The sequence below is a fragment of the Typopeltis vanoorti genome, chromosome 2 (assembly GCF_054136105.1).
Source record: "Typopeltis vanoorti isolate ZY-2024b chromosome 2, IOZ_Tvanoo_1.0, whole genome shotgun sequence".
Classification (NCBI taxonomy): domain Eukaryota; kingdom Metazoa; phylum Arthropoda; class Arachnida; order Uropygi; family Thelyphonidae; genus Typopeltis; species Typopeltis vanoorti.
In genome coordinates this window covers 3,530,889-3,551,788 of record NC_143550.1, presented here as the reverse complement: position 1 = coordinate 3,551,788, position 20,900 = coordinate 3,530,889, and the positions used below count along the sequence as shown (strand labels likewise).

Sequence of the window (20,900 nt, the reverse complement as noted above, 5' to 3'; positions counted from 1 at the left end):
TACGAGCGTAAATGTGTCATTCTCTTTACTCAGAAATTTCAGTAACTAGCGAAAAAGCTTTAATGAACTTTTTATTTTGAAATCATTCCATATTTATGTTTGTTTGTTTGTTTATTAACCACTTTAAGTCGTTCAGGAAATTCTCATGTAAAGTTATTCGTGGTTTTCCTTGATTTGCTACTCATTTGGAAACGCTTTCGTCATTTTGGTGTGGGGCTGCGTCCCCGCTGTTTCATGAAATTATATTGCCCGTGTGTGGGAGTTCAACCATTCAAACCTTTAGCTGTGTGTATGCAGGGTTAATCTGAAATCTCAAAGGCAAAATTTCTTGCATTTCCCCTCCCCGTGAAAAAATATCCTGCCTTTATTTGGTTTGTAGCAATCAGGCCGCACATGACTCGAGCAGCTCATGTCTACGTTCTTATTGCGCGTTTAAGACATCTCACGGGATGGGCAGATGGATCTTACAAATGCTGTTCGCTCTTCAGATGATGAGAGTCGAAAAAACGATTCTCCTTTTTACTTGCAGATATAATGGGCAAAGCTACACGCACTTCCACACGTGTCTGGATATTGTCCAATAAGAGAGTAGAAATATTCCGATAATAATAAAAATCTAAGGAGGTAGTGGAGTGTTAGCTACATTCTCAGTGGCTCGAATTAAATTTATTTTTGTAGAGGAACTGCGCCGTGTGCTGTTTATCGGGCTAAACGAAGATTCAGCCGGTACAGATGGATGCCCTTCGGTTGGCGGTTTCGAATCTTGTCTAAGGAATTAAAGTTTTCAACTGAAGCGAGTTCGCTGGTCTCATACAGAGTTTGAAGGGGTTTTCCCTTCCAGAAAGTGGGGTCTTTCATCCATCGAAAGAGACCTGATCCGCTGGCATCGCAGCTTTAGTTGCTTCCGCGTAACTCAGAACACTTCAATCGAACTCAACATCCAGAACTCACTCACACATTTCGGTTTTGCAGCTCTTAATTAATCTGGAACAGTCCATTGCTTAAATCACTCTTCGCAGTTCGGATTAGCTCCTTTATTTTCTCTTTTCTTTATTTCCTCTTTAAAAATCACCTTGCTTATCCCAAATAACACCCACCGCAGAGAAAGAGTGAGAGAGAGAGAGAGAGAGAGAGAGAGAGAGAGAGAGAGAGAGAAAGTTGTGTATTCTCTTGTGAATCTCTCCCACTAAAAGCATCTAGACTTTGTCTGTGTATTCCATTTACGCTGCTTACTTCACTTTTAATTCTTCTTCAAAAGTTTTATAAAGTTCCTCTTCGCATATTGGAAAAAAAAAAAAAAAGAAAAAAAAACTTAAATCTTGTTAAAAAACGTTTAATTTTCTTGACCAAAAAGCTCTGGAAATACTTTTATTGGGATTATATTGATCAAGTGCATATAACAACAACTAAGTTATACCAACTAGTTTCACCAACTAAGTCTGTTGGCATCTTCAGGGTACATAACTGATGTACGGCACTAAAAAGTAAAAGTGTTACAAACTATAATCAACCGATTCCAATTATATTAAACAAAGAACAGAGCGCGTACAATACATTCATAGAGCGTGGATGATATCACTTGTAGTTATTTAGGAACGTTCTATAGTTGGCACTGTAATTCAGTTCTGGCGAGTTGAAGGATCTGATAAGGGTCTTCCAGATCACGGGCAAGATTAGTCCTTGGTTCCTGTTAAGGTTTTGTATACAGCGGCCAACTGTGTGGCCTCTTTAAAAATTCGGGAGCGGAAGTCCTCCTCCATGTAAGGAATTGTGCTTCTATCCCATTCCATGGTATGGTTCGTTCTTGAGAAATGAAAAGCTAATCTCGATTTTCTTCTCAGTTATTATTGACGTCACCTATGTGTTCTTTTTGCCTAATTTCAAGGCTCCTTGAAGTTTGGCCGATGTAATTCAAGCCGCACGAGCATGGTATGTTATAAACTCCAGCATATTTGGAGAAAGGATGGCTATCTTTTGGAGATCTTAAGAATTGTCTAATCGGGTTTAAAGGCCACTCTTATTTTATGTGGTCTAAGGAGTCTAGCAATCTTATTGGAAACTGTCCCCACGTATGGAATGACGATGGTAGAAATATAACGCACATCATCTTGTTGTCTTTGTCGTGGTTCAGAGAAAAGTATCTTGCGGACGAGTGTTCGAGGAAATCCATTCATGGTAAGGTTGGTGGATATCAGGGATAGTTCTTCCTGGAGGTCTTGTTGATCTGTTGTAAGGAGAGAGGCATGGTTCTTCAGCATGTGTACAATACTAAGTTTCTGAGAAATGTGGTGTGAGGAAGTGAAATATAAATAACGTCCTGTATTGGTAGGTTTGCGGTAAACTGAGAGGTTGATACCACCATTCGGAAGCTTCTTAATTAAAGTGTCCAGAAATGATAATTTGTTATCTTCTTCAAGTTCTAGAGTGAATTTGATTGTGTGGTGTAGAGAGTTGATTTTGTTAAGAAAGTCGAACAAATCCTTTTTTGTGTGGTTCCAAACGATAAAGATATCGTCCACGTATCTCCACCATACTGTGGGTTTAGGGTCTGTTTGAGTTAAGATTTTACTTTCAAAATCCTCCATAAAGAGATCAGCACAAGATGGAGAGAGGGGGCTACCCATTGCAAGGCCAGTCAATTGTTGATATATGGTTTTAGTTTGATGTTAAACATTGACGGAACAGAGAAGTGATATCTTGTAGGAGCAAACTTGCTAAAATGTTGATGACTTCCTCCACAGGGATGTTAGTGAATAGAGATGTAACATCCAGGCTGGCGAGTAAATCCGTATTGGAGATAGAGATGTTGTTCAGTTTCTCAACGAAATGTTGCGAATTTCGTATATAAGTGTCCGAATTATGGATGTGAGGTTTGAGAAGGCCTGCCAGGTGTTTGGATAACAGATATGTTGGCGAATTGATTCCATCCACAATCGGGCGTAGTGGTATTCCATTTTTGTGAACCTTAGGAGCGCCATATAGTCTTGGAGTTAGTGAATGCATGGATTTTAATCTTCGTTTTAAGTCTATAAACCAGTTCTCCATATGACGTATTAAATCGTTGGTATCATTGTGGTTCTTTAGTGTTGGGTCTGTGACTAGGACACGGTAGGTTGATGTATCCGACAATAAGCTGTTAATCTTATCTTCGTAATCACTGGTGTTTAAAATCACTGTTGAATTTCCCTTATCTGCCTTCAATATGATAATGTCTTTCTTTTTCTTCAAACTATACAATGTTCTTTTATCCAGAGTAGTGATGTTTTTGTTAGGAGTTCTGGAAGATGAGAGGATGATACTACTTTTTAATCTAATATCATTAGCTATGGGTTCCGGTAACGACGAGACTGCCTTTTCTATATTACAAATGATATCCACTTTAGGGACATTATGAGGTGTTATTGCAAAATTGAACCCTTTTTTAAGTATATTGATCTCTGGTTTTGTTAATACATGATCCAATAAATTAAAAATAACTTTGCTGTCTGGTAGAGAAGGTTTTGACTTAAAACGTTTTGTATAAAGATCGTTAAATTTTTTGATTTGGTTTCGTTTGCTTGTTGTAAAGGCTTTATCATAGCTAGTAGTAACCATTCTGTCCAAATGTGACCATATGTCTTGATCTAAAGTACTAGAAATATCGACATAAATCTGATAACAGTCTAAATCTATTTGGCTTAAAAGAAATCTGGTATGCTGTATCCGTTCACGTAGAAGTGCCAAAGATATTTTCAAATAAATATGTTTCGCTTGTCTTGAATGGAATTGTTCTTTTAAAAATAGAAACTTTGGAATAATGAGTAGAGATGTTACATCTCTATTCACTAACATCCCTGTGGAGGAAGTCATCAACATTTTAGGAAGTTTGCTCCCACAAGACATCACTTCTCTGTTCCGTCATTGTTTAACATCAAACTAAAACCATATATCAACAATTGACTGGCCTTGCAATGGGTAGCCCCCTCTCTCCATCTTGTGCTGATCTCTTTATGGAGGTTTTGAAAGTAAAATCTTAACTCAAACAGACCCTAAACCCACAGTATGGGAGATACGTGGACGATATCTTTATCGTTTGGAACCACACAAAAGAGGATTTGTTCGACTTTCTTAACAAAATCAACTCTCTACACCACACAATCAAATATACTCTAGAACTTGAAGAAGATAACAACTTATCATTTCTGGACACTTTAATTAAGAAGCTTCCGAATTATATTTCTACCATCGTCATTCCATACGTGGGGACAGTTTCCAATAAGATTGCTAGACTCCTTAGACCACATAAAATAAGAATGGCCTTTAAACCCGATTAGACAATTCTTAAGATCTCCAAAAGATAGCCATCCTTTCTCCAAATATGCTGGAGTTTATAACATACCATGCTCGTGCGGCTTGAATTACATCGGCCAAACTTCAAGGAGCCTTGAAATTAGGCAAAAAGAACACATAGGTGACGTCAATAATAACTGAGAAGAAAATCGAGATTAGCTTTTCATTTCTCAAGAACGAACCATACCATGGAATGGGATAGAAGCACAATTCCTTACATGGAGGAGGACTTCCGCTCCCGAATTTTTAAAGAGGCCACAACAGTTGGCCGCTGTATACAAAACCTTAACAGGAACCAAGGACTAATCTTGCCCGTGATCTGGAAGACCCTTATCAGATCCTTCAACTCGCCAGAACTGAATTACAGTGCCAACTATAGAACGTTCCTAAATAACTACATGTGTTATCATCCACGCTCTATGAATGTATTGTACGCGCTCTGTTCTTTGTTTAATATAATTGGAATCGGTTGATTATAGTTTGTAACACTTTTACTTTTTAGTGCCGTACATCAGTTATGTACCGTGAAGATGCCAACAGACTTAGTTGTTTTTATATGCACTTGATCAATATAATCCCAATAAGTGTATTTCCAAACTTAAATCTTATTTAACAGTCAATTAAGGTTAGACCTTTATTGTTAAATTCTGTACAAAGCAATAAAAACTTACGAGAGGGTAGCCAGCCTGCCAGCGACTGTCTACTGGTATGTGCATATTAACCCTGTGACCGACGCCGAGCATTCTATGCATATTTTCATATAGAAAAAGCGTAATCCAGAAACAGAATGAAGTAGAAAAGAGATTTTCAATCACATTCTTCTTTAATTCGCTTTTGTGTAAGCGAACAAAGTTTGCACACGAAGAATATTCACGACTAGTCTACTTGTTCATACAGGCCGATGACTTTACGTCAATTGCCTCACTGTCCCGCCATGCTCAATATCGCATAGTTAGAACGTCTGTGAGAAAGTTTTGGCAAATTACCACAGAAAGGTTTTGTGAAACAAGAGCTGTCGCCCTTGACATCTCCAGGGCTTTTGAGCGTGTTTGGAATTGTGGCCTGCTGGAATTGTGACCGAAGGAAGGCTGCTTTAGCAAGCAGCCTTCCTTCGGTCTACCTGCCACCCTCTTTAGTTAGATAGCTGGCTCTCTATCCAATGACGGAGAGCTCCATTCTATCTCTTACCTTCTCTCTCTCTCTCTTATACATAAACGACCTGCTCTTAATCATTACACCAATCTTATACGCTGCTTTGCCGAAGACAACACACTCTATTCATCCTACTTTTTCGAAAAACCATGCAGTTCTTAGACATCCCAAACATCATCTGCAACTACCGTCTTAAACATCGATCTCCATACCATCCTCCAGTGGGGCGAGGATAGCCTGGACGCCTTCAGAGCCACCAAAACGCAGTTCTGCTTTTTCTCTCTCAAAAGGGATCTCAGCTCACCTTCCCTTATACACGCATCACTAGACGGGATCAGATCTTCCTGCTTGGAATGACATTCACTTGCAGCCTCTCTTAGCATAAACACACCCCATCAGTAGCATCCTCAGCATGTAAAATACCAGACAGTCACTTTTACTAAGTACCCTTCGTGGCAGGCTTTTAACCAATTTCTGATACGTCGCAACAGGAATATTCTTCTATTCCTCGCGCAAAGCTATAATGCTGATGACGGCCGCTGTGGTCTGGAAGAATTTGGGATTCTAATTCGTTCCAAAGATCTTCGATGTGTTCGAGGTCTGGACAGTCCAACATTTCAAATTTGTTTTGTGAAAACCATTTTTGGACGCGCAGTACTTTCACAGCGTCGGAAGCATGACGTGATCCAAGTAGCTATCAGACGTCATGATTTTGGGCACGTCCATCAATGGATCAAGCCCGATTCAAATTAAACATCCCGATACCATTACCGAGGTTCCACTACACTTGACAGTTGTTGGAATGATGCAGTCCTGCCGGAACCTTTCCCCGGGTAATCTCCAGATCCAAACACGACCATCAGAGTGAAACAGTTGGAAGCGTAATTCGTCGTTCCACACCACCCTTTACCAATCATCCCAGAAACGGTGTGAAAGACGTCAGTCCAAACGTTGTTTGGCATTGAGGGGTAACCTAAGGCACGCAACTCTCTGTGGGCAGTTCGTGCTGACAGATTTCCCTGAAGCTTTTTCCAGGTTGACCGCGAGGTCCGCCGTTGGTGATGTGCGGGATGCTCGAACATTCCGAGAGAGCTCGTCGATCTCGGTAAGTGAATGTCGATGGCCTCCCAGGGAGTTTTCCTGCTGTGGTAGTACCATCTACGAATGACATAAACAAGGATGGATTTCAGTTTACTGAGATGAGTCAGAATGTCACAGACAGAAAGACTACACCCAACTACCATCCCCGTTGAAAGTCTGTCAGTTCAGCTAATTGTGGCATCTTGACATCGTGTACATATATCACATCCCACCTTTATATTACCAGACTCACGCAGATACTCCCCGAAATTTGCATGACACGTAAGGTGTTCAAAAACTCTTGTCAACATAGTGTATATGTGTGTGTGTGTGTGTCTGTGTATATATATATATATATATACTGTATATATATACCTGTGTTGTCAGGTATATAATCTCGTATATATGTATATAATGCTTGGAGAAAATCTGCGAGAGAGAGAGAGAGGGGGAGAGAGGATCATTGATCTGCAAACTTCACTGGATGAGGCTCCATCCCAAATGTGAGAAAAGTATTCCAAGTTGGGCAGCTTGTATCGGTATATATTTGTATCAGCTGTGTGGGTGAGAAGAAGTTTCTAGAATGCAAAAGGTCACCAAAATTTTGGAAGTCATCAAACGCATCACCTGTGGATATGAGGAGAGTTGATTGCTATGTTACTAGAAATAAGACACCGGCGTGTTTCTGTATCAATGATTGTGGAAGATCTCGTAGCTTAAGATATATGAGTACGGCAAGGATTGTGAAACTCAAAACAGGAATGGAGCGTACAGTCATCGGCAAATGTATGGGTAGGATTTGAGGTTAGTAACAGAAGGTAATTTATGTGAAGGTTATTTATAGGAGGAGTTTAGGCCGAAGTATGGAGTCCTGTTGTCCTTCGGCATTGGTGAGGGAAGTCTGAACTGAGGAGAACATCTACAATGACTGTCAGTGACTAGAGAGAGAGAGAGAGAGAGAGAGAGAGAGAGAGAGAGTGAGAAATCGCAACATGGTTGAGAGGATGGAAAGCAGAATATACGATAGTAGTTTAGCAAGTTTTGCCAGACCTGGTCAAATGTCCTGGAAATGTAAAGAACACTACATGGGTTTCTCCAAGCCCTTTGATGGCTTATGCCCGAGGATAAATAATGTCGTGATAGAATCCATATTGGCGAAATGTGATTGGCATTCGGGGCTGGGAAGAAGTTTACTTATCTTCACTGTTTTTCGGGAGAAATTAGGTGGACGATAAATCCACGTGATTCAACGCATCAGTGATATTACACATAATTTTGAAGAACGAGTTTAGAACACTTAATGAGGGAATACCATCCGGACCAGTAGATCTGTTCGTATAGAAGGTATTCAGGAATCCGGTAAGATTTTTCTCTGGTAAAGACCAGAGGGGGGGGGGGGGTATGCACCGAGGTGTTCCTGGTACAGCGAGAGTTGGTTAGTCACAGCAGTTGAAGGAGAGAATGACTCCCGGAGGTCAGCTTTATTTTTGGAGATGTGACGATGGTAATTCTTGCCGTATTTTCATCTCTCTCTCTCAATGGGTGGGAGCGAAGAAAACTCATGGTGGTGTTCTGAATATCTGATGGTGTTACGAGCGACAGTGTAAGATAAGTGGAAGTAGATCTGGAGGTTTTGACTTGAGCAAAAGATTTGAGAATGCCAAGGCTTGGACAGGAGTTTTAAGGCAGTTAAGGCCTTCATTCCAGGAAGAATGATTTCTGCCGTTCGCTTATTCCGCCACAGTCATAGCATGGGAGAGAACAGCAGAAATCCCGAAGGTGATCCCTCGGTGATTTCTTGGAGTAAGTTGCCTACTATCCCGCTTTCCTAATTAGTGCGCGACCTGTTATTTGGACAAATAGTTGTGGCCCACTACTTACGGAATGGTCGACTGCTGCTTTTGAAATCTTTTGAAGCCTGAACGATCTTGCGTTTCTTTTTAATTTTCGGAATGACCCACTGAAATAAGACGGACGCATCGGCTCCTCCCTCCAGTGTTAGCGATTGTCGCACTTCAGCAGGATCCCGTTCAATACGATGCTGTTTGAACATTCAGGATTCTCCCTTCTTTCTCTCTTCGCCTCCACAGTAAAGTCCTTTGGTTAAAAAGTTCGAATGTTCGAGAATGCGACGAACACTTCGGAGAACAGACGGAAATTCCTTTCTTTCTTTTTTCTTTGTGTGAGAGTTTTATTTGTAAAGTTTTCAGGGTTGCGGTGGTTTCTCACTAGGCGACGAATATCTTCCGCCACCTGAAGACATTCAGACATCCGTGCAAGTTTAGTGGGAGTCGAACTGAAGGTTGGAAAGCGACGCACGTGGCCGGAAGTGCTGTACAGTGCACGTGGGCGCTAATTAGACTGCCTCCTCTGCATTTTTAATTTTAATTTTTAAAATTAAATAACTGCCACAGTGGCTTTTGAAAGTAAGTGGAAGGATTATTCCTTGTTCAAGGGGCTAATTCTGATTCCAATCCACTCAAGAACCCTTGAAATAGGAATGGACGTCTGTGGATTCCTTGCATCGCGACTCGTTTTTCTGATTTTTAAAAAATCCTGAAATGAATCCTTATGAATTTCGTAAAGCCATCGTGCAATGTGAAAGCGACGAGTAGAATTTAGTTGCCAGGTTTGGATCTCTCTTTTTTTTTATTTTTTATGGCGATCCAGAGGCAAAGAGGAGCGGAATTGTGAGAATTGCTGTTCCGCAGATCTTCCAGTTGAAGCTTGAACGGAGTTGCTGTTCCACAGGGACCGCTTCCATTGATTTGGTAAATCAAAACTAATTTTCGTGTAATTCATTTGCGCTAAGTGGATCCACCGCATTTCTCCTTCCTATTTGTGACGTTTCTCTTTTCCGAGTGTACAACTGTGCAGTCAGTCTCTCTTTTAAGCACAAGACGTGAAAGAAATCTTAAATGAGCAGAAATAAAATATGTTTATTGAGGGCTGATGTCTGAAGCAACTGCGGTGGAGAGAGAGAGAGAATTTATGTGCTCGTTAGGAGAATAACAGGATTAGCTTTTATCAATTTTAAAGTTCTTAATTCCACTCGTCTTTGGTCCTTGTTGTTTAATTATTCGTTTCCCGAAGGCCACTGGAAGAATCGGTCGCCTCGAGGGTGGGAGGAAGTTTATTAATCTCGGCCTCTTTTGTGACAGGCTATAATTCACGCTATTTGTATTTCGGCGTTTATCTCAAAGTTTAGAAACAGTTACCACTCCAATTAGGGTTACCTCTATTCATGACGTCAAGCAGGACGAAGTGGAGAGCGAGTTCGCGATAATCGCCGTCTTAAAGCCCTTTATGTGTCTTATCGAGCAGCCATCTGACCTGACTTTGTGCTCATTTCGGTTTGTTAGAGAAAACGTGGAACTGGTCATGAGCAAGCCATCTCGTTAATCCTCGTTTCCAGCAGGCGCACTTTAACCAGTTCTCTTTCGCAGCAGCGGGCTAAACTAACTCCGCGAATGCGTGAGGAGGTGGGGGAAGGGGGCGACAGAAATGAAACATTCGCACAGTTAATAACGATCTTCGAGGGACAAACTCATTTTGTGGCTTTAATAAGAAAAGAAGAATGACACGGTGGTGATTTCATTGTGTGTAAGTACCTCGCTTAATAACTTGCAGATATGCTCGCAGATAAAGGTGCAAAAACAATTACCGTTCAGATATCATCCCGCCGTTTATTATTATTGTGTGCGTGGGATTTTACTTCTCCGCTCCCCTCCCACAATGACTTTAGAGAACCATGAATCATTTCCTGACAGAACTGGGATAGAGCGCTTAATACTCTGCACATTGCTCCTAAATAGAGGCAACAAATTTAAATGTCCGCTTATCAGATTAACTTTTCCATTTGTGGAGCGGGCACTCGGACCCCCGTCGTATCCAGATTTTATAAACGGTAGGAATTTCAGTCTGCCTGCAGGATTAGTTTCCACTCCTCCGGGATACACAGCTTCTAAAAATTAATGCCATTGTGTTGGTAAGCTAAATAAAGCGATGAAGATCACCTCGCTGAATAGAGCAGCGCGGGATTACACAAGGATGTTTTCATCGCTATCGTTGGCGTGCCAAAGTCTTCATTTTTAGAAGCTCGCATGTGGAGAATGTTCCAGAATGTCGACGGTATCTCCCTTTAAAGAAATAACTGATGATATTGCATTTTGGGTGTCCAAGGTCCTCACGAACCACCTCGTGGTCATGTATTTCCTAACTGACATCACTTTAAATACCCATGTTTACCCCAATGACTTCGTAGCTCAGTCGCATTCGCACACAGAGATACTTGTGTGCGTCGATGATACATGCCGGAATCTGTCGCTCTCTACTGTGTCTCCGTGCTATCGTGCGGAGCCAGAAATTTCGGAGTAATACGCAAATATAATTATTTATGGCAAAAATATGAATTTCAGGAGGCTAAAATTATTCGTTTCGAAAGCCCTCGTCACACACACACACACCTGAAGGTCACGTGCTGGGAATCCGTCCAGTCGTAATCTCTTTCCAAATGCCAAGTCTGCTGCAGTAAGGAAATTCTGCTTGCATTTCCGCTGAAGCAAGCTGGGAGGTTTCACTTCGGGTCAAACTCGGGTTTTCATTCTGCAGAAACGGGAGGAGAGTCGCATACAAACGCACGCGCACCTTATCATCACAAATACGTTGGCCTAATAGCCTTAGGTATTTCGGACGCAATCCCAACTAAATGAAAGAAAAATCACTTTCATAAGACCGGTGAACCCAGTCTCGATGAAAGGGGGCTGATAAAATCCGGGGGGTCCCTAACGGGATTCCAAGGAAGATGTTTTTGCAATTAAGCGCTGATGAAAAAAGTTCTGAAGCTGGTTGCAACTTATGCATAACACGCTGTTGCTAACGGGATGCGACAAAGAAATTGATTTCGCTTTCCTTAAAAAACATTGTAAATTTCAGAGGAGCACTTCTCTGCTCCGAGAGCTGTTTCAGAAATGGATTGTCACCTATTTTGTAGGATGCGTTGCATTGTTTTCCAGTTTACACGTGTCTTTTGTGCATGTTTCTTTCATCTGCTTTCATCATGACCATCAAATTCCTGATATGTACCCTAAGGAGGGGGGGGGGGTACAAAATAATTATAAGAGTACTACATGAAAATTTACATCATTACTAACTTCCTATCTACAATTTTCCTCCAAATCAGTCTGTTACTTATCAAGACTCCAACATTATCAGATCTTATATTTCTGTCTTCTAAGGCAATTTTTACTGTTTCAATCCACCTACATCTCGGTCTTCCTCTGGATCTTTTTCCTGCCAACCTGGCAGAGAACACTTGTTTCGCTAATCTTTCCTCGCCCATTCTGTTTAAGTGACCATACCACCTGAGATTAGCTCTGCTAACGCATTACTGGATGCTGACAATGTCAAGTTCTTTCCTAATATCCTCGTTTTTAATATGATACTGCCATTGATGCCATCTGTTCACGCCTATAATCTTTCTCATGACTCTCATATCTGCGGTTTCTAGTCTTTGGTCAAGTGTTTTACTTCTAACCCACCTCTCAGATCCAAAAATTAAAATGGGTTTGAACACCGTCTTGTATACAGCTAATTTTTTATTTGTTCTGTACATTCTGCATTCACAATGCACTTGATATTTTCAACTTTTCTGCCTATTTTCATTGTCTTTGCATTGTTATTGCTAATTTTCATACCAATTCTTTTTGTGTCTAAAAAGCAATGAAGAATAAATTGCTGTTTAGAGAACGACTCATTAGCCGTACGATATTTTAAACAGTAACCAACCATATGCAACCAAATAACAATAAACTTTTCCCAAAATCTTTTAAAGATCATGATTTCTTTTTTGCATATTCATTTTGACTCTCTCTGAAATAGAAGGCGACTTACAGCTAATTAAATAATAACGCGTTCTCTCGCTCTCTAAATATAAACATTTTTTCTCAGAAGGGATGCATTTTATGCAGTGGCGCACTCAGGATTTAATCTTGGAGGGGGGGGGCCGAGTTGAGTAGACGTTTTGCGAATACACACTACACATCGCATACGACCTATAACTGAGCATCTGCAGTGATCGCTAATTCATAAGTAGCACACAACATAAATAAAAAAAAAAGAATTTTAATTAGGAAAAGATTTTTGGAAATTTTTCTAGTGATTTTTCCTTTTCTTTGGGGGTGCCCGGGCCCCTTGGCCCCCCCTCTGGGTGCGCCACTGATTTTATGAATGATGTGCTTGGCAGTGAGAAGCGACTGCGTTGCACATCCATTATTTCTTGCTCTGCAGAGATGGAGTAGCAGTGGACGTGCACCGAGTCGTTTCTTCGATTGACCGAACTCCACTGATTTTCTAAAGCAAATCACGTTTGATACGAGGCTCAAGTATTGATTGGCATTCATTCCACTTTCTTATTTACCACGAGAAAGGACAAGAACTTTTAAAAGCACTTAATTCCCTAATTATTAGACTGTGTTGGGCTTTCCGTTTCTACGAACAGATTTGCAGTCGACCATAAAACGAACCTTCACTCGAGAGATATTTTACAGCACTTGAAGTTTCGCGATAAAAGATGACGAACGATATCCCCCCCCCCCCCATCCTCTTTGCTTCCTTGTCGGTTTAGTTAAATGCTGCTCGTGTTTCTTTTTCTTTTCTTGAATGGGAACCTCAGACGTACTTTTCGGAAACAACAGCGCTGCTTGATGCGAAGACGTAACGAGCTCCTTTTAAACGAAACAGCACTGAATGGGGTGAAGAGAGAAAGTCGTTTTGCCGAAAGCGGTGGAGATAAAACTCCGTCCCCATTTTGCTGCCAAACGGCTTTTCCATAAATGAAGTGCACCCCTTGATCGGACGTGCAGATGAGCGAGAATTGCGCCGTCATTCGAACGGGAAAAGTAACTGCGATTTGCTTCCCTTCTTCGGTAACACCGTTCTTCCGACACGGAAATAAATGAACCATCCTGTGCCATACCTAACTTTCTGCAGCCATATCTTCTGTCAGAGTCTTTGTCACGGAGCTCGAGCCCGGAGGTTAAACTCCCGACAAATTGTCTGCAGCTATTGGTAGTGATTGAAGACATGGAAGGGTCCGATGGTTGCTCCCGCGTCTCGCCCCTTCATGGTGTGCGAAGCCGTACAGGCAATAACGGGTGGTTCATTGTAAAGTGCTGAATCGGCGTCCGGCTTACTAGACCGTGTCGGTGTCACCCCCCCTGCCTGACGCGCACGAGACTCGCATATCCACGCTGATGTATTTATTCTGTCCCCCGAACGCTCTGGAGTGGGTAGTTCATCACGAGTGACAGCTTCCCTTACGGATAATGGACTTTCACCTTTGAGCTATTCCAGCGCGTTGTTGTGCTGCTTGCTGTTAGTTTAACGGGGGCCATCCATTGAGGTCCCCACGAAATGGAGACAATGACACACGGGACATAAATATTTCTGCACAAAGAGAACTGCTTGTTTCTGCAGAATGAAGACTTGTATGCGATCAGTGGGGAAGACTCGCTGTCTCCGGCCACACGAGGATCCCATTCACGGTCTGCTCGTTAGGGTCGAGCTCTGCTGTGCGATCGGGTTCGGGAGGGAGGCTACCGAAACGACAATAGGAAGGGCTGAAACATACGACGCACGCATTCCTCTCTTGGACCGTCCATTTATCATTGTCAATCGGCTACATTAATGGCGGCTACGTGCAGGGAAGACTGGACAGTTTAGGACTCTTGTGGCAAGCCACCAAGCTACACGTGCCTTCCCGACAGCATGAAAAGGCAGTCATCTGTTCGTCTGTTACCCTTCTCCTTGAAATGCACAAAGGGTTCGGATTCACATTTGCTATCACCAATGAAGTCTGGGGCGTGCGCTAAACAGTACTTGATTAAGTTTAACGAAGGAAAAAATGTAGCTTGAAAGAGAGAATGAAAAAATCTTGCTCATTCAAATTTTTTTTCTTTTAATTTGAAAAGAAAAAGAAGAAAGAAAAAAAACAGAGTTTGTAAAGACGTGGAGAGATGAAACTTCTTGGAACCGGATGTCTCTTGATCATGATGAGGAGCGAAGTGGCAACTTCAGAAATCTAAACTGTTAGTGGAGTGGAGCTATTTCGATCGCTTCGCGCGTGTTTATTCCGATTACAACGATGCACATGCACGCAGCCATACGAGGCACCTCTCAAGTTAAAGTGTCTTAAGGAGGAGAGTCCGTGGTTCACGACGTTAAATCAACGGATGTCGAGAAAGTACGGCTGTACGTCATTACGAAAATAGGTGCGTCGTCGGTGTCGCATCATTCTTGCACAGCGATTGCGTCCTTCATTTATTATCGCAGCCACTGAACCTTCGTCTGTTTTTTGGTGGCCGTATTCCGTTTTGGAATCGTTTTCTCCCACTAAAAAATCGCCCCCTTAATTTAAAATTAAGATTAGAAATCCTAAAAGTAAATTAGGATCATTACTTAGAAAATCTTTTCGCCTCTAAATCGGTTCCATCTAAACCCAAATTGAGTGAATTTTGGCAATGATACCAAATTTCCACACCAAATGCTGTCTGTCCACCCCGAGAAGAGGAATTAAAACGAATCTCGTAAGACACATTTGCCGAAATCCATTTGTAGCCCTTTCTGATGAATTTGTTGGCCTCGTAGCCAACGTTTGATGGGGTTTGCACTTTTCGAACAATACGCCACGGGTTCGAATCCCACTTTGGACAGGCATGTGTTTGTCAATCTGTTTACGCGGCAGAAAATTTTCATTGTGGAGTGCGAGACCATCGCCCTGCTTATTGGAGGTCTGAAGGGGTTTCATAAAGGGGCCGAGTTGATATCCTCTAGATATCAACTCGACCCCTTTATGAAACCACTTCAGACCTTCAGCATTTCCTGAGCGAGATTCATATATTGAAAATAAATAAAATAAAAAAATAGGGCCACATTTCTTACTTGTATAAATTCATTAGCTAGTCTAGAAATTCTCCTCGCTGATAACAATAAAGGGATCCGTTCTCGAACCTCCCCTGCGCTGGATTTTGCTTTGGAGAGCAAATACAGCCCTTAAATACGAAGAATTATCCCTTTCAACATAAGAAGTGCCTTCTTATGCTCGAGTATCACATTACTCCCTTAGAACTTCCAGAGGAAAAGGAATGCGCTACTCTGGGAAAAGGAGGGGGGGGGGGGAATGTGGAGAAAAAGTTCTGTTGCTTCACTTAAAGGAATTTGCAGCATTGCATAAACTGGTGGCGCCACCGTGGATAAAGCGGTAAGCGAAAAATACAGGAAACGATGTTGTGGCTTTTTTTTTTTTTTTTTTTTTTCAATTTATTCCTTCTTTCGGAAAATTTATTAACTTGTGATATTTGATCGAATTACAAATCAGAGCACGTTGAAGATGGGAAGATGCGATATTAGGAATCGGATATGTCATAAAGAACCTGCCTTCGTGAAAGAAACGCTTTTTTTTGCAATTCATTTAAAAAATATTTAACACTTCGGTCACCGACGTCGATGTTTGAATCATTTTGAAACGAGGGCAATCCATTTATTTCCACGTGGTCATTTAGGAAAGCTTCGAATTGACGCGGAAAAGCGACAACTCAGGAAAAGTTAACGATTTTCTCACGGAGGGAATTTTTGGTGAGTTATTTGCGTTTTCATTGCAAAAAAATTGTAAAATTCGCGAAAATTTTAAAAGGAAATTCGTGTCTACCATCGTGGAATGGCTTTGGGAAGATTGTGCCGAAATGCAAGTCACTTCAGTTCCGAGGTGGTATTTCATTTGGGAAAAAATAAAAGAGTAAAATTTTGGAAAAAAATGAATGTAAGCGTCATTTACAATATTATTGCAGATTATCCTCAAGACGATTTCCTCTGTGGTCGTCACGAAGTGCAATAAGCGCAGATGCCAAGGGTAATCTCAAGGGAGCTCAGGTTGGTTCGCTACCTGGAAATTGCAGTCTGTGTTGTTTTATGTTTACCAAACTTTGATGTCTTTTTAAGCTCTTAGAGAAAAGACATTATGGTGGATGAGGATTCGGCAAGATAAGAGTTTCTTAAAATAATGTCTTCCGATCACACTTCACATCGGGTCTGTCGGTGAAAGGACGTTATCTTCTATCGGGGAAAAGAGCAATCTTCATGTATACATAAAGATTGCTTCCTTTGGTCCCGATTACAATTCTCACCCTTCTGCGTATTAGTTTGTGAAACTGTGAGAGTTCCACAAACATATATCGCCTCATATCGTGACTCATATTGTCACCAGATATGATGACAAATATGATTCACGTATTTTGGATAGTTTTTGTTTTAACATTGCCATCGGTATACTGTTCTTGAACGCACTGGGCTGGTCAGACACTCGCGGTTTCCTTTCCTCCCAAACTGTTCTAGTGGGTTGAGATCAGGACGATGCACAGGTCAGTGTTTTCTTCACCTTATTTTGCCGAAACCACGTCGCAGTTGATCGTGCTGAAAGAGACATGCTGTCTGTTCCCCAAATGTGGGAAGCACCGCATTACCCACTAGTGTCACATAATCATTGGAGTTCGCCCTTCACACATTACAATCAACCAAAGATTCGAGTCCGTACCAGAAGAAGCAACTCCAGATCGTTTCGCCTGAGGTACCAAAAATCACAGTTCCACATAAGTGGTCTGCAGGGATCCTGCACACCCTCATTCGACAATTTGATCTCACACCAGTGTAGTCTGCTATGTTGATTGCCGTGGTTAATGCTTGTTTTACATGAAGCTGGTACTACTAAGCATTACTTTGGCGGACTGGAGTTAACTTCTTGGTTTTCTTCTGCATTTCCTGGCTGAGATGGTTTCCTCACCATTCAGAGACGGCTCGCAGTGTCGCCCACAGTTGTTTTGGCGATACTGCCTTTTATGAAGACTGCATCAAGCACAGATCGGTTAGCGATATGTCAACCTCCAATAACCTTTCGAAGGCTACTTGCCAGTGACAGTATACAAATGTACAATCCACGTTAGGCATAGTTTCGCTTTGTATTTTGCATTACATAGGCCACTTATGCGACTGCATCTATCAATACATTTTATTCAAAAAAAAAAAAAATTATTTACAAAACAAATCTCATTTATTTGTGCGTAGAGTCCTACAGAAGGTTCTACTAAGGAAGAAGTGAATAAAACGTTTTGAGCTATTAGAGAAGGCCGCTGACACAAAGAAAAAGTTGGTTCTTACTGGAGATCGAAACAGCAGAGTAGGAAATGATTGTCAAATATATAGAATGTTTGGGGGAAATTTGGAGAAAAGAGCAAAGTCAATATAATGGTTAGTAATAAGGAAATAACTACTGAATTTCTCTTCGTGACGTGGACTAGTTATTACTAAGGCGATGTTCCAACATAAAAAATTCACATGGAAAGAAGACACGAGAAATAAGAAAGACTGCGACTGTTTTATTGTTGATATCTTCACACGTTGGTTAAGGACACTTGCGAATGCAGAGAACTAGACACTGGAAGTGATCCCATTCAGTTTGGTACAGGATAAAAATGAACAGAGTTTTGCGTAAGAAAGTCTTAAAACGAATCGCAATCGAGCAGCTTTCAGAAGTGAACTGCAGACTCGAATACACAAATGCTACTCAAGAAAAAAACAAATGTTTGAAGACAAGAATCAAACCGTGAAGACCTGTCTGAAAGCTCTCAAGAAAACTTGACCGTCTATTTAACTGAAGGAGTTAAAGAGGAACTCACACAGAAATAAGAACGCGTATCGAAAGTTCCTAGCAAGTTAGCGCGTGCTCATAGAAAAACGTAAGAAAGAGAAGTGATGAGTAGAGGTAAGTAAACCAAAGTTGTGGAAGGAGTTTGGAAAGAACACAAAAAAATAATTATCAGGAAGGCTGCGAAATATCTGGAGGGAACCTAGAAATGGAGGAAAGAAAAAGGAATGAGAGACAACATCGAAACTGAAGAAAAAGATATTCCAGACGTCTCGCGTAATTACTTTGAAAGACTCAAATGAAGCAAGAACACACCGACCGGTGATCGAGGGATGGATGCAGTCAAGATTATTTGTATCAAAACTTGATGCAGAAATGCCATCAAAAACAAATGTGGAAAATCTGCTGTTCAACCAGAAATGTGAACGATATGCGGTGGATAATTAAGAAAGCCTAGTCGGAGAGTCTAATTCCGGATGATTGTCGTGAAGGATCAACCTATTAAAAATGGAAATAAAACTAAATATCGAGATAGGAATTTCCGTACTAAGCGTTCCAGATAAGAGTCACACCTTGAAAGAGACGGAAAAAAACTTATGGAACAGAAACTTGGAAAAGAACTCTTTGAGTTCAGGCCAAACAGAGATTTTCAGCATCCAATTTCCACTTTAAGAGACCTTCGTGAAATCACGGAATATAACAAGGATTTGTATTTAAGTTTCGCAAATCTGCAAAAGGCGTATGGCACGGTGCCAAGAGAAAGGCTGTTCGAGACACCAAAATTATATGTGGTAAATGGAACATTATATGGAGCGATGCATTAAGTGAGCAGTTAAAATTGAAGGAAGTGCAAGAAGATGGTTCGATGTTAAATCAAATCCGAGACATGGGTGGACATTATCGCCATTGTGCTCCGTCATTTATATGGATCAGATTGTGAAGGAAAGGGCCTTAAGCCTGATATTAACATCGGAGATGTTAATCTCAGCTCCTTAGGCAGAGGATATTCTAAGCCCACTACAAGACTGCAGATTCTCTAACTGGAGTGAATGAATTTGCCGTGAAAATTAACACCAAAACGATCAGAGTTATCAAGATAAGCACAAACATTCACAACACCAGCTGCATCCTGAATGGAGAACAAGTAGAATATTTCAGCTATTTAGGCACGATTCTTAGTGAAGATGGCAAATTAAATTTGGAAATCATTAAGTATGGAAACAAACAGCAGTTACGAGATTGAGATCGATTTGATCTCGTATGAGAATAATTTGAAGGAAAATTGTGAATAGGAAATTATTAATGATGTAATCTTATCGTGTAGTGCTATTTAGTGAAGAGAACGAACTGACGCTTTATTAGGAATTCACTCTTTAATAAAAAGAAATATCGTAAATGGAGAAGTCCAAACGGACAGAGCTTCATTGAAAGAGATTTTATCATAACAAATAGGAAACGTATTGTGACTGCTTTAACAGTTTTAAACGATTTGAATACAGGCAGTGATCACAGAATGGCGAGATCTAAACTGGAAATTAATAAAAAAAATCAGAAAAACTAATCGTACGGAAGTTCAATGCAATAAAATCGTAAATTTAAAACTTGAAAATGCGAGTTTAAAGGAGAAACCTTCGAATAAATTCACAGAGAGCAAAGAGGAGAAGAAGATGGAAATAATCAAAACTGAGCAATACCATTATTAATATCTCGAGTGAAATAGTTCGGATGTTTTATCAGACTAGAAATGACAACTTTCTAAAGAAACTCCAGATTTGTTAGAAAACACACAAAGAGATGCTACCGCAGGAAATTCAAGAGAATATTCAGAATGTCCTTATCATCAATCAGAAAATAAGGACACGGGAAATTCGATCCTTCAATTCGAGAAAAATAAAAGGAACCGCTTTAAAATTAAAAAAAATGAAAGTTTTGAGAACAGCTTTGGCAAGATAAAAAAAAAGAAATTGTCGCTCTAATCGGAAAGGATGACAAAATAATCAAACACAGAAATGGAATTATAAACAGAATCAAAGAATATTATGAAGAACTTTACAGCGACGAGGAAAGAAATTTAGTGACAAACAGTTTCAAGAAGAGTTGTCGGTTGGATGTGCAAAAGGTTATGAAAGAAGATGTTGAGGCAGCTCTGAAAAGAATGAAGCAGCAAAGAGTTCCAAGAGATGTTGGGATTCAAGAGTCGTTGTTGAAATTTGGAAGGAGGGCAGCGGCTGGCTGCTTGGCAAAGACTCTTCACACTCGGTTTAAAAGAGAGAAACATCCCAGAACGATGGAACAATTCGTTAATAATAATTATTTATAGAAAACGTAGAGGACATCAACACATTTTAGATCCATCAGTTTCAAAACACTTACGAAACAAGAAATAAAAGCAGGACGCAACAGCTCGAGTATACGAGGAGCAGGACGGAAGGGTTTCGACGTAATTACGGTAGCATTGATGACATCCATAGTCTTATGCAATCACAGAAAAGAACAGACGAACGTGAGAAACCTCTCCGTTTAGCCTTTGCGCACTTAGAAAAAGCATCGCTGTTAAAAGAGAAGAAACGTCTAGAAGACGTGGTCGTGAAACCACATAAGAAAAGCGAAGCACTGCCAATAAACAGAGAAACGAAACAGGGCG

The 20,900-nt window shown here is 40.8% G+C and overlaps 1 protein-coding gene across 1 annotated transcript in view; it reads right to left on the bottom strand.

Moving 5' to 3' along the window:
• The window catches only part of LOC150108789 (UV-stimulated scaffold protein A-like), a 289,257-nt gene extending 280,643 nt beyond the window's left edge, over nucleotides 1-8,614 (bottom strand). Inside the window, exon 1 of the mRNA XM_090414259.1 lies at nucleotides 8,443-8,614. Coding sequence (XP_090270385.1) covers nucleotides 8,443-8,614 — 172 coding nt within the window. The remainder of the gene's footprint in view (nucleotides 1-8,442) is intronic.
• Nucleotides 8,615-20,900: the final 12,286 nt, after the last annotated feature.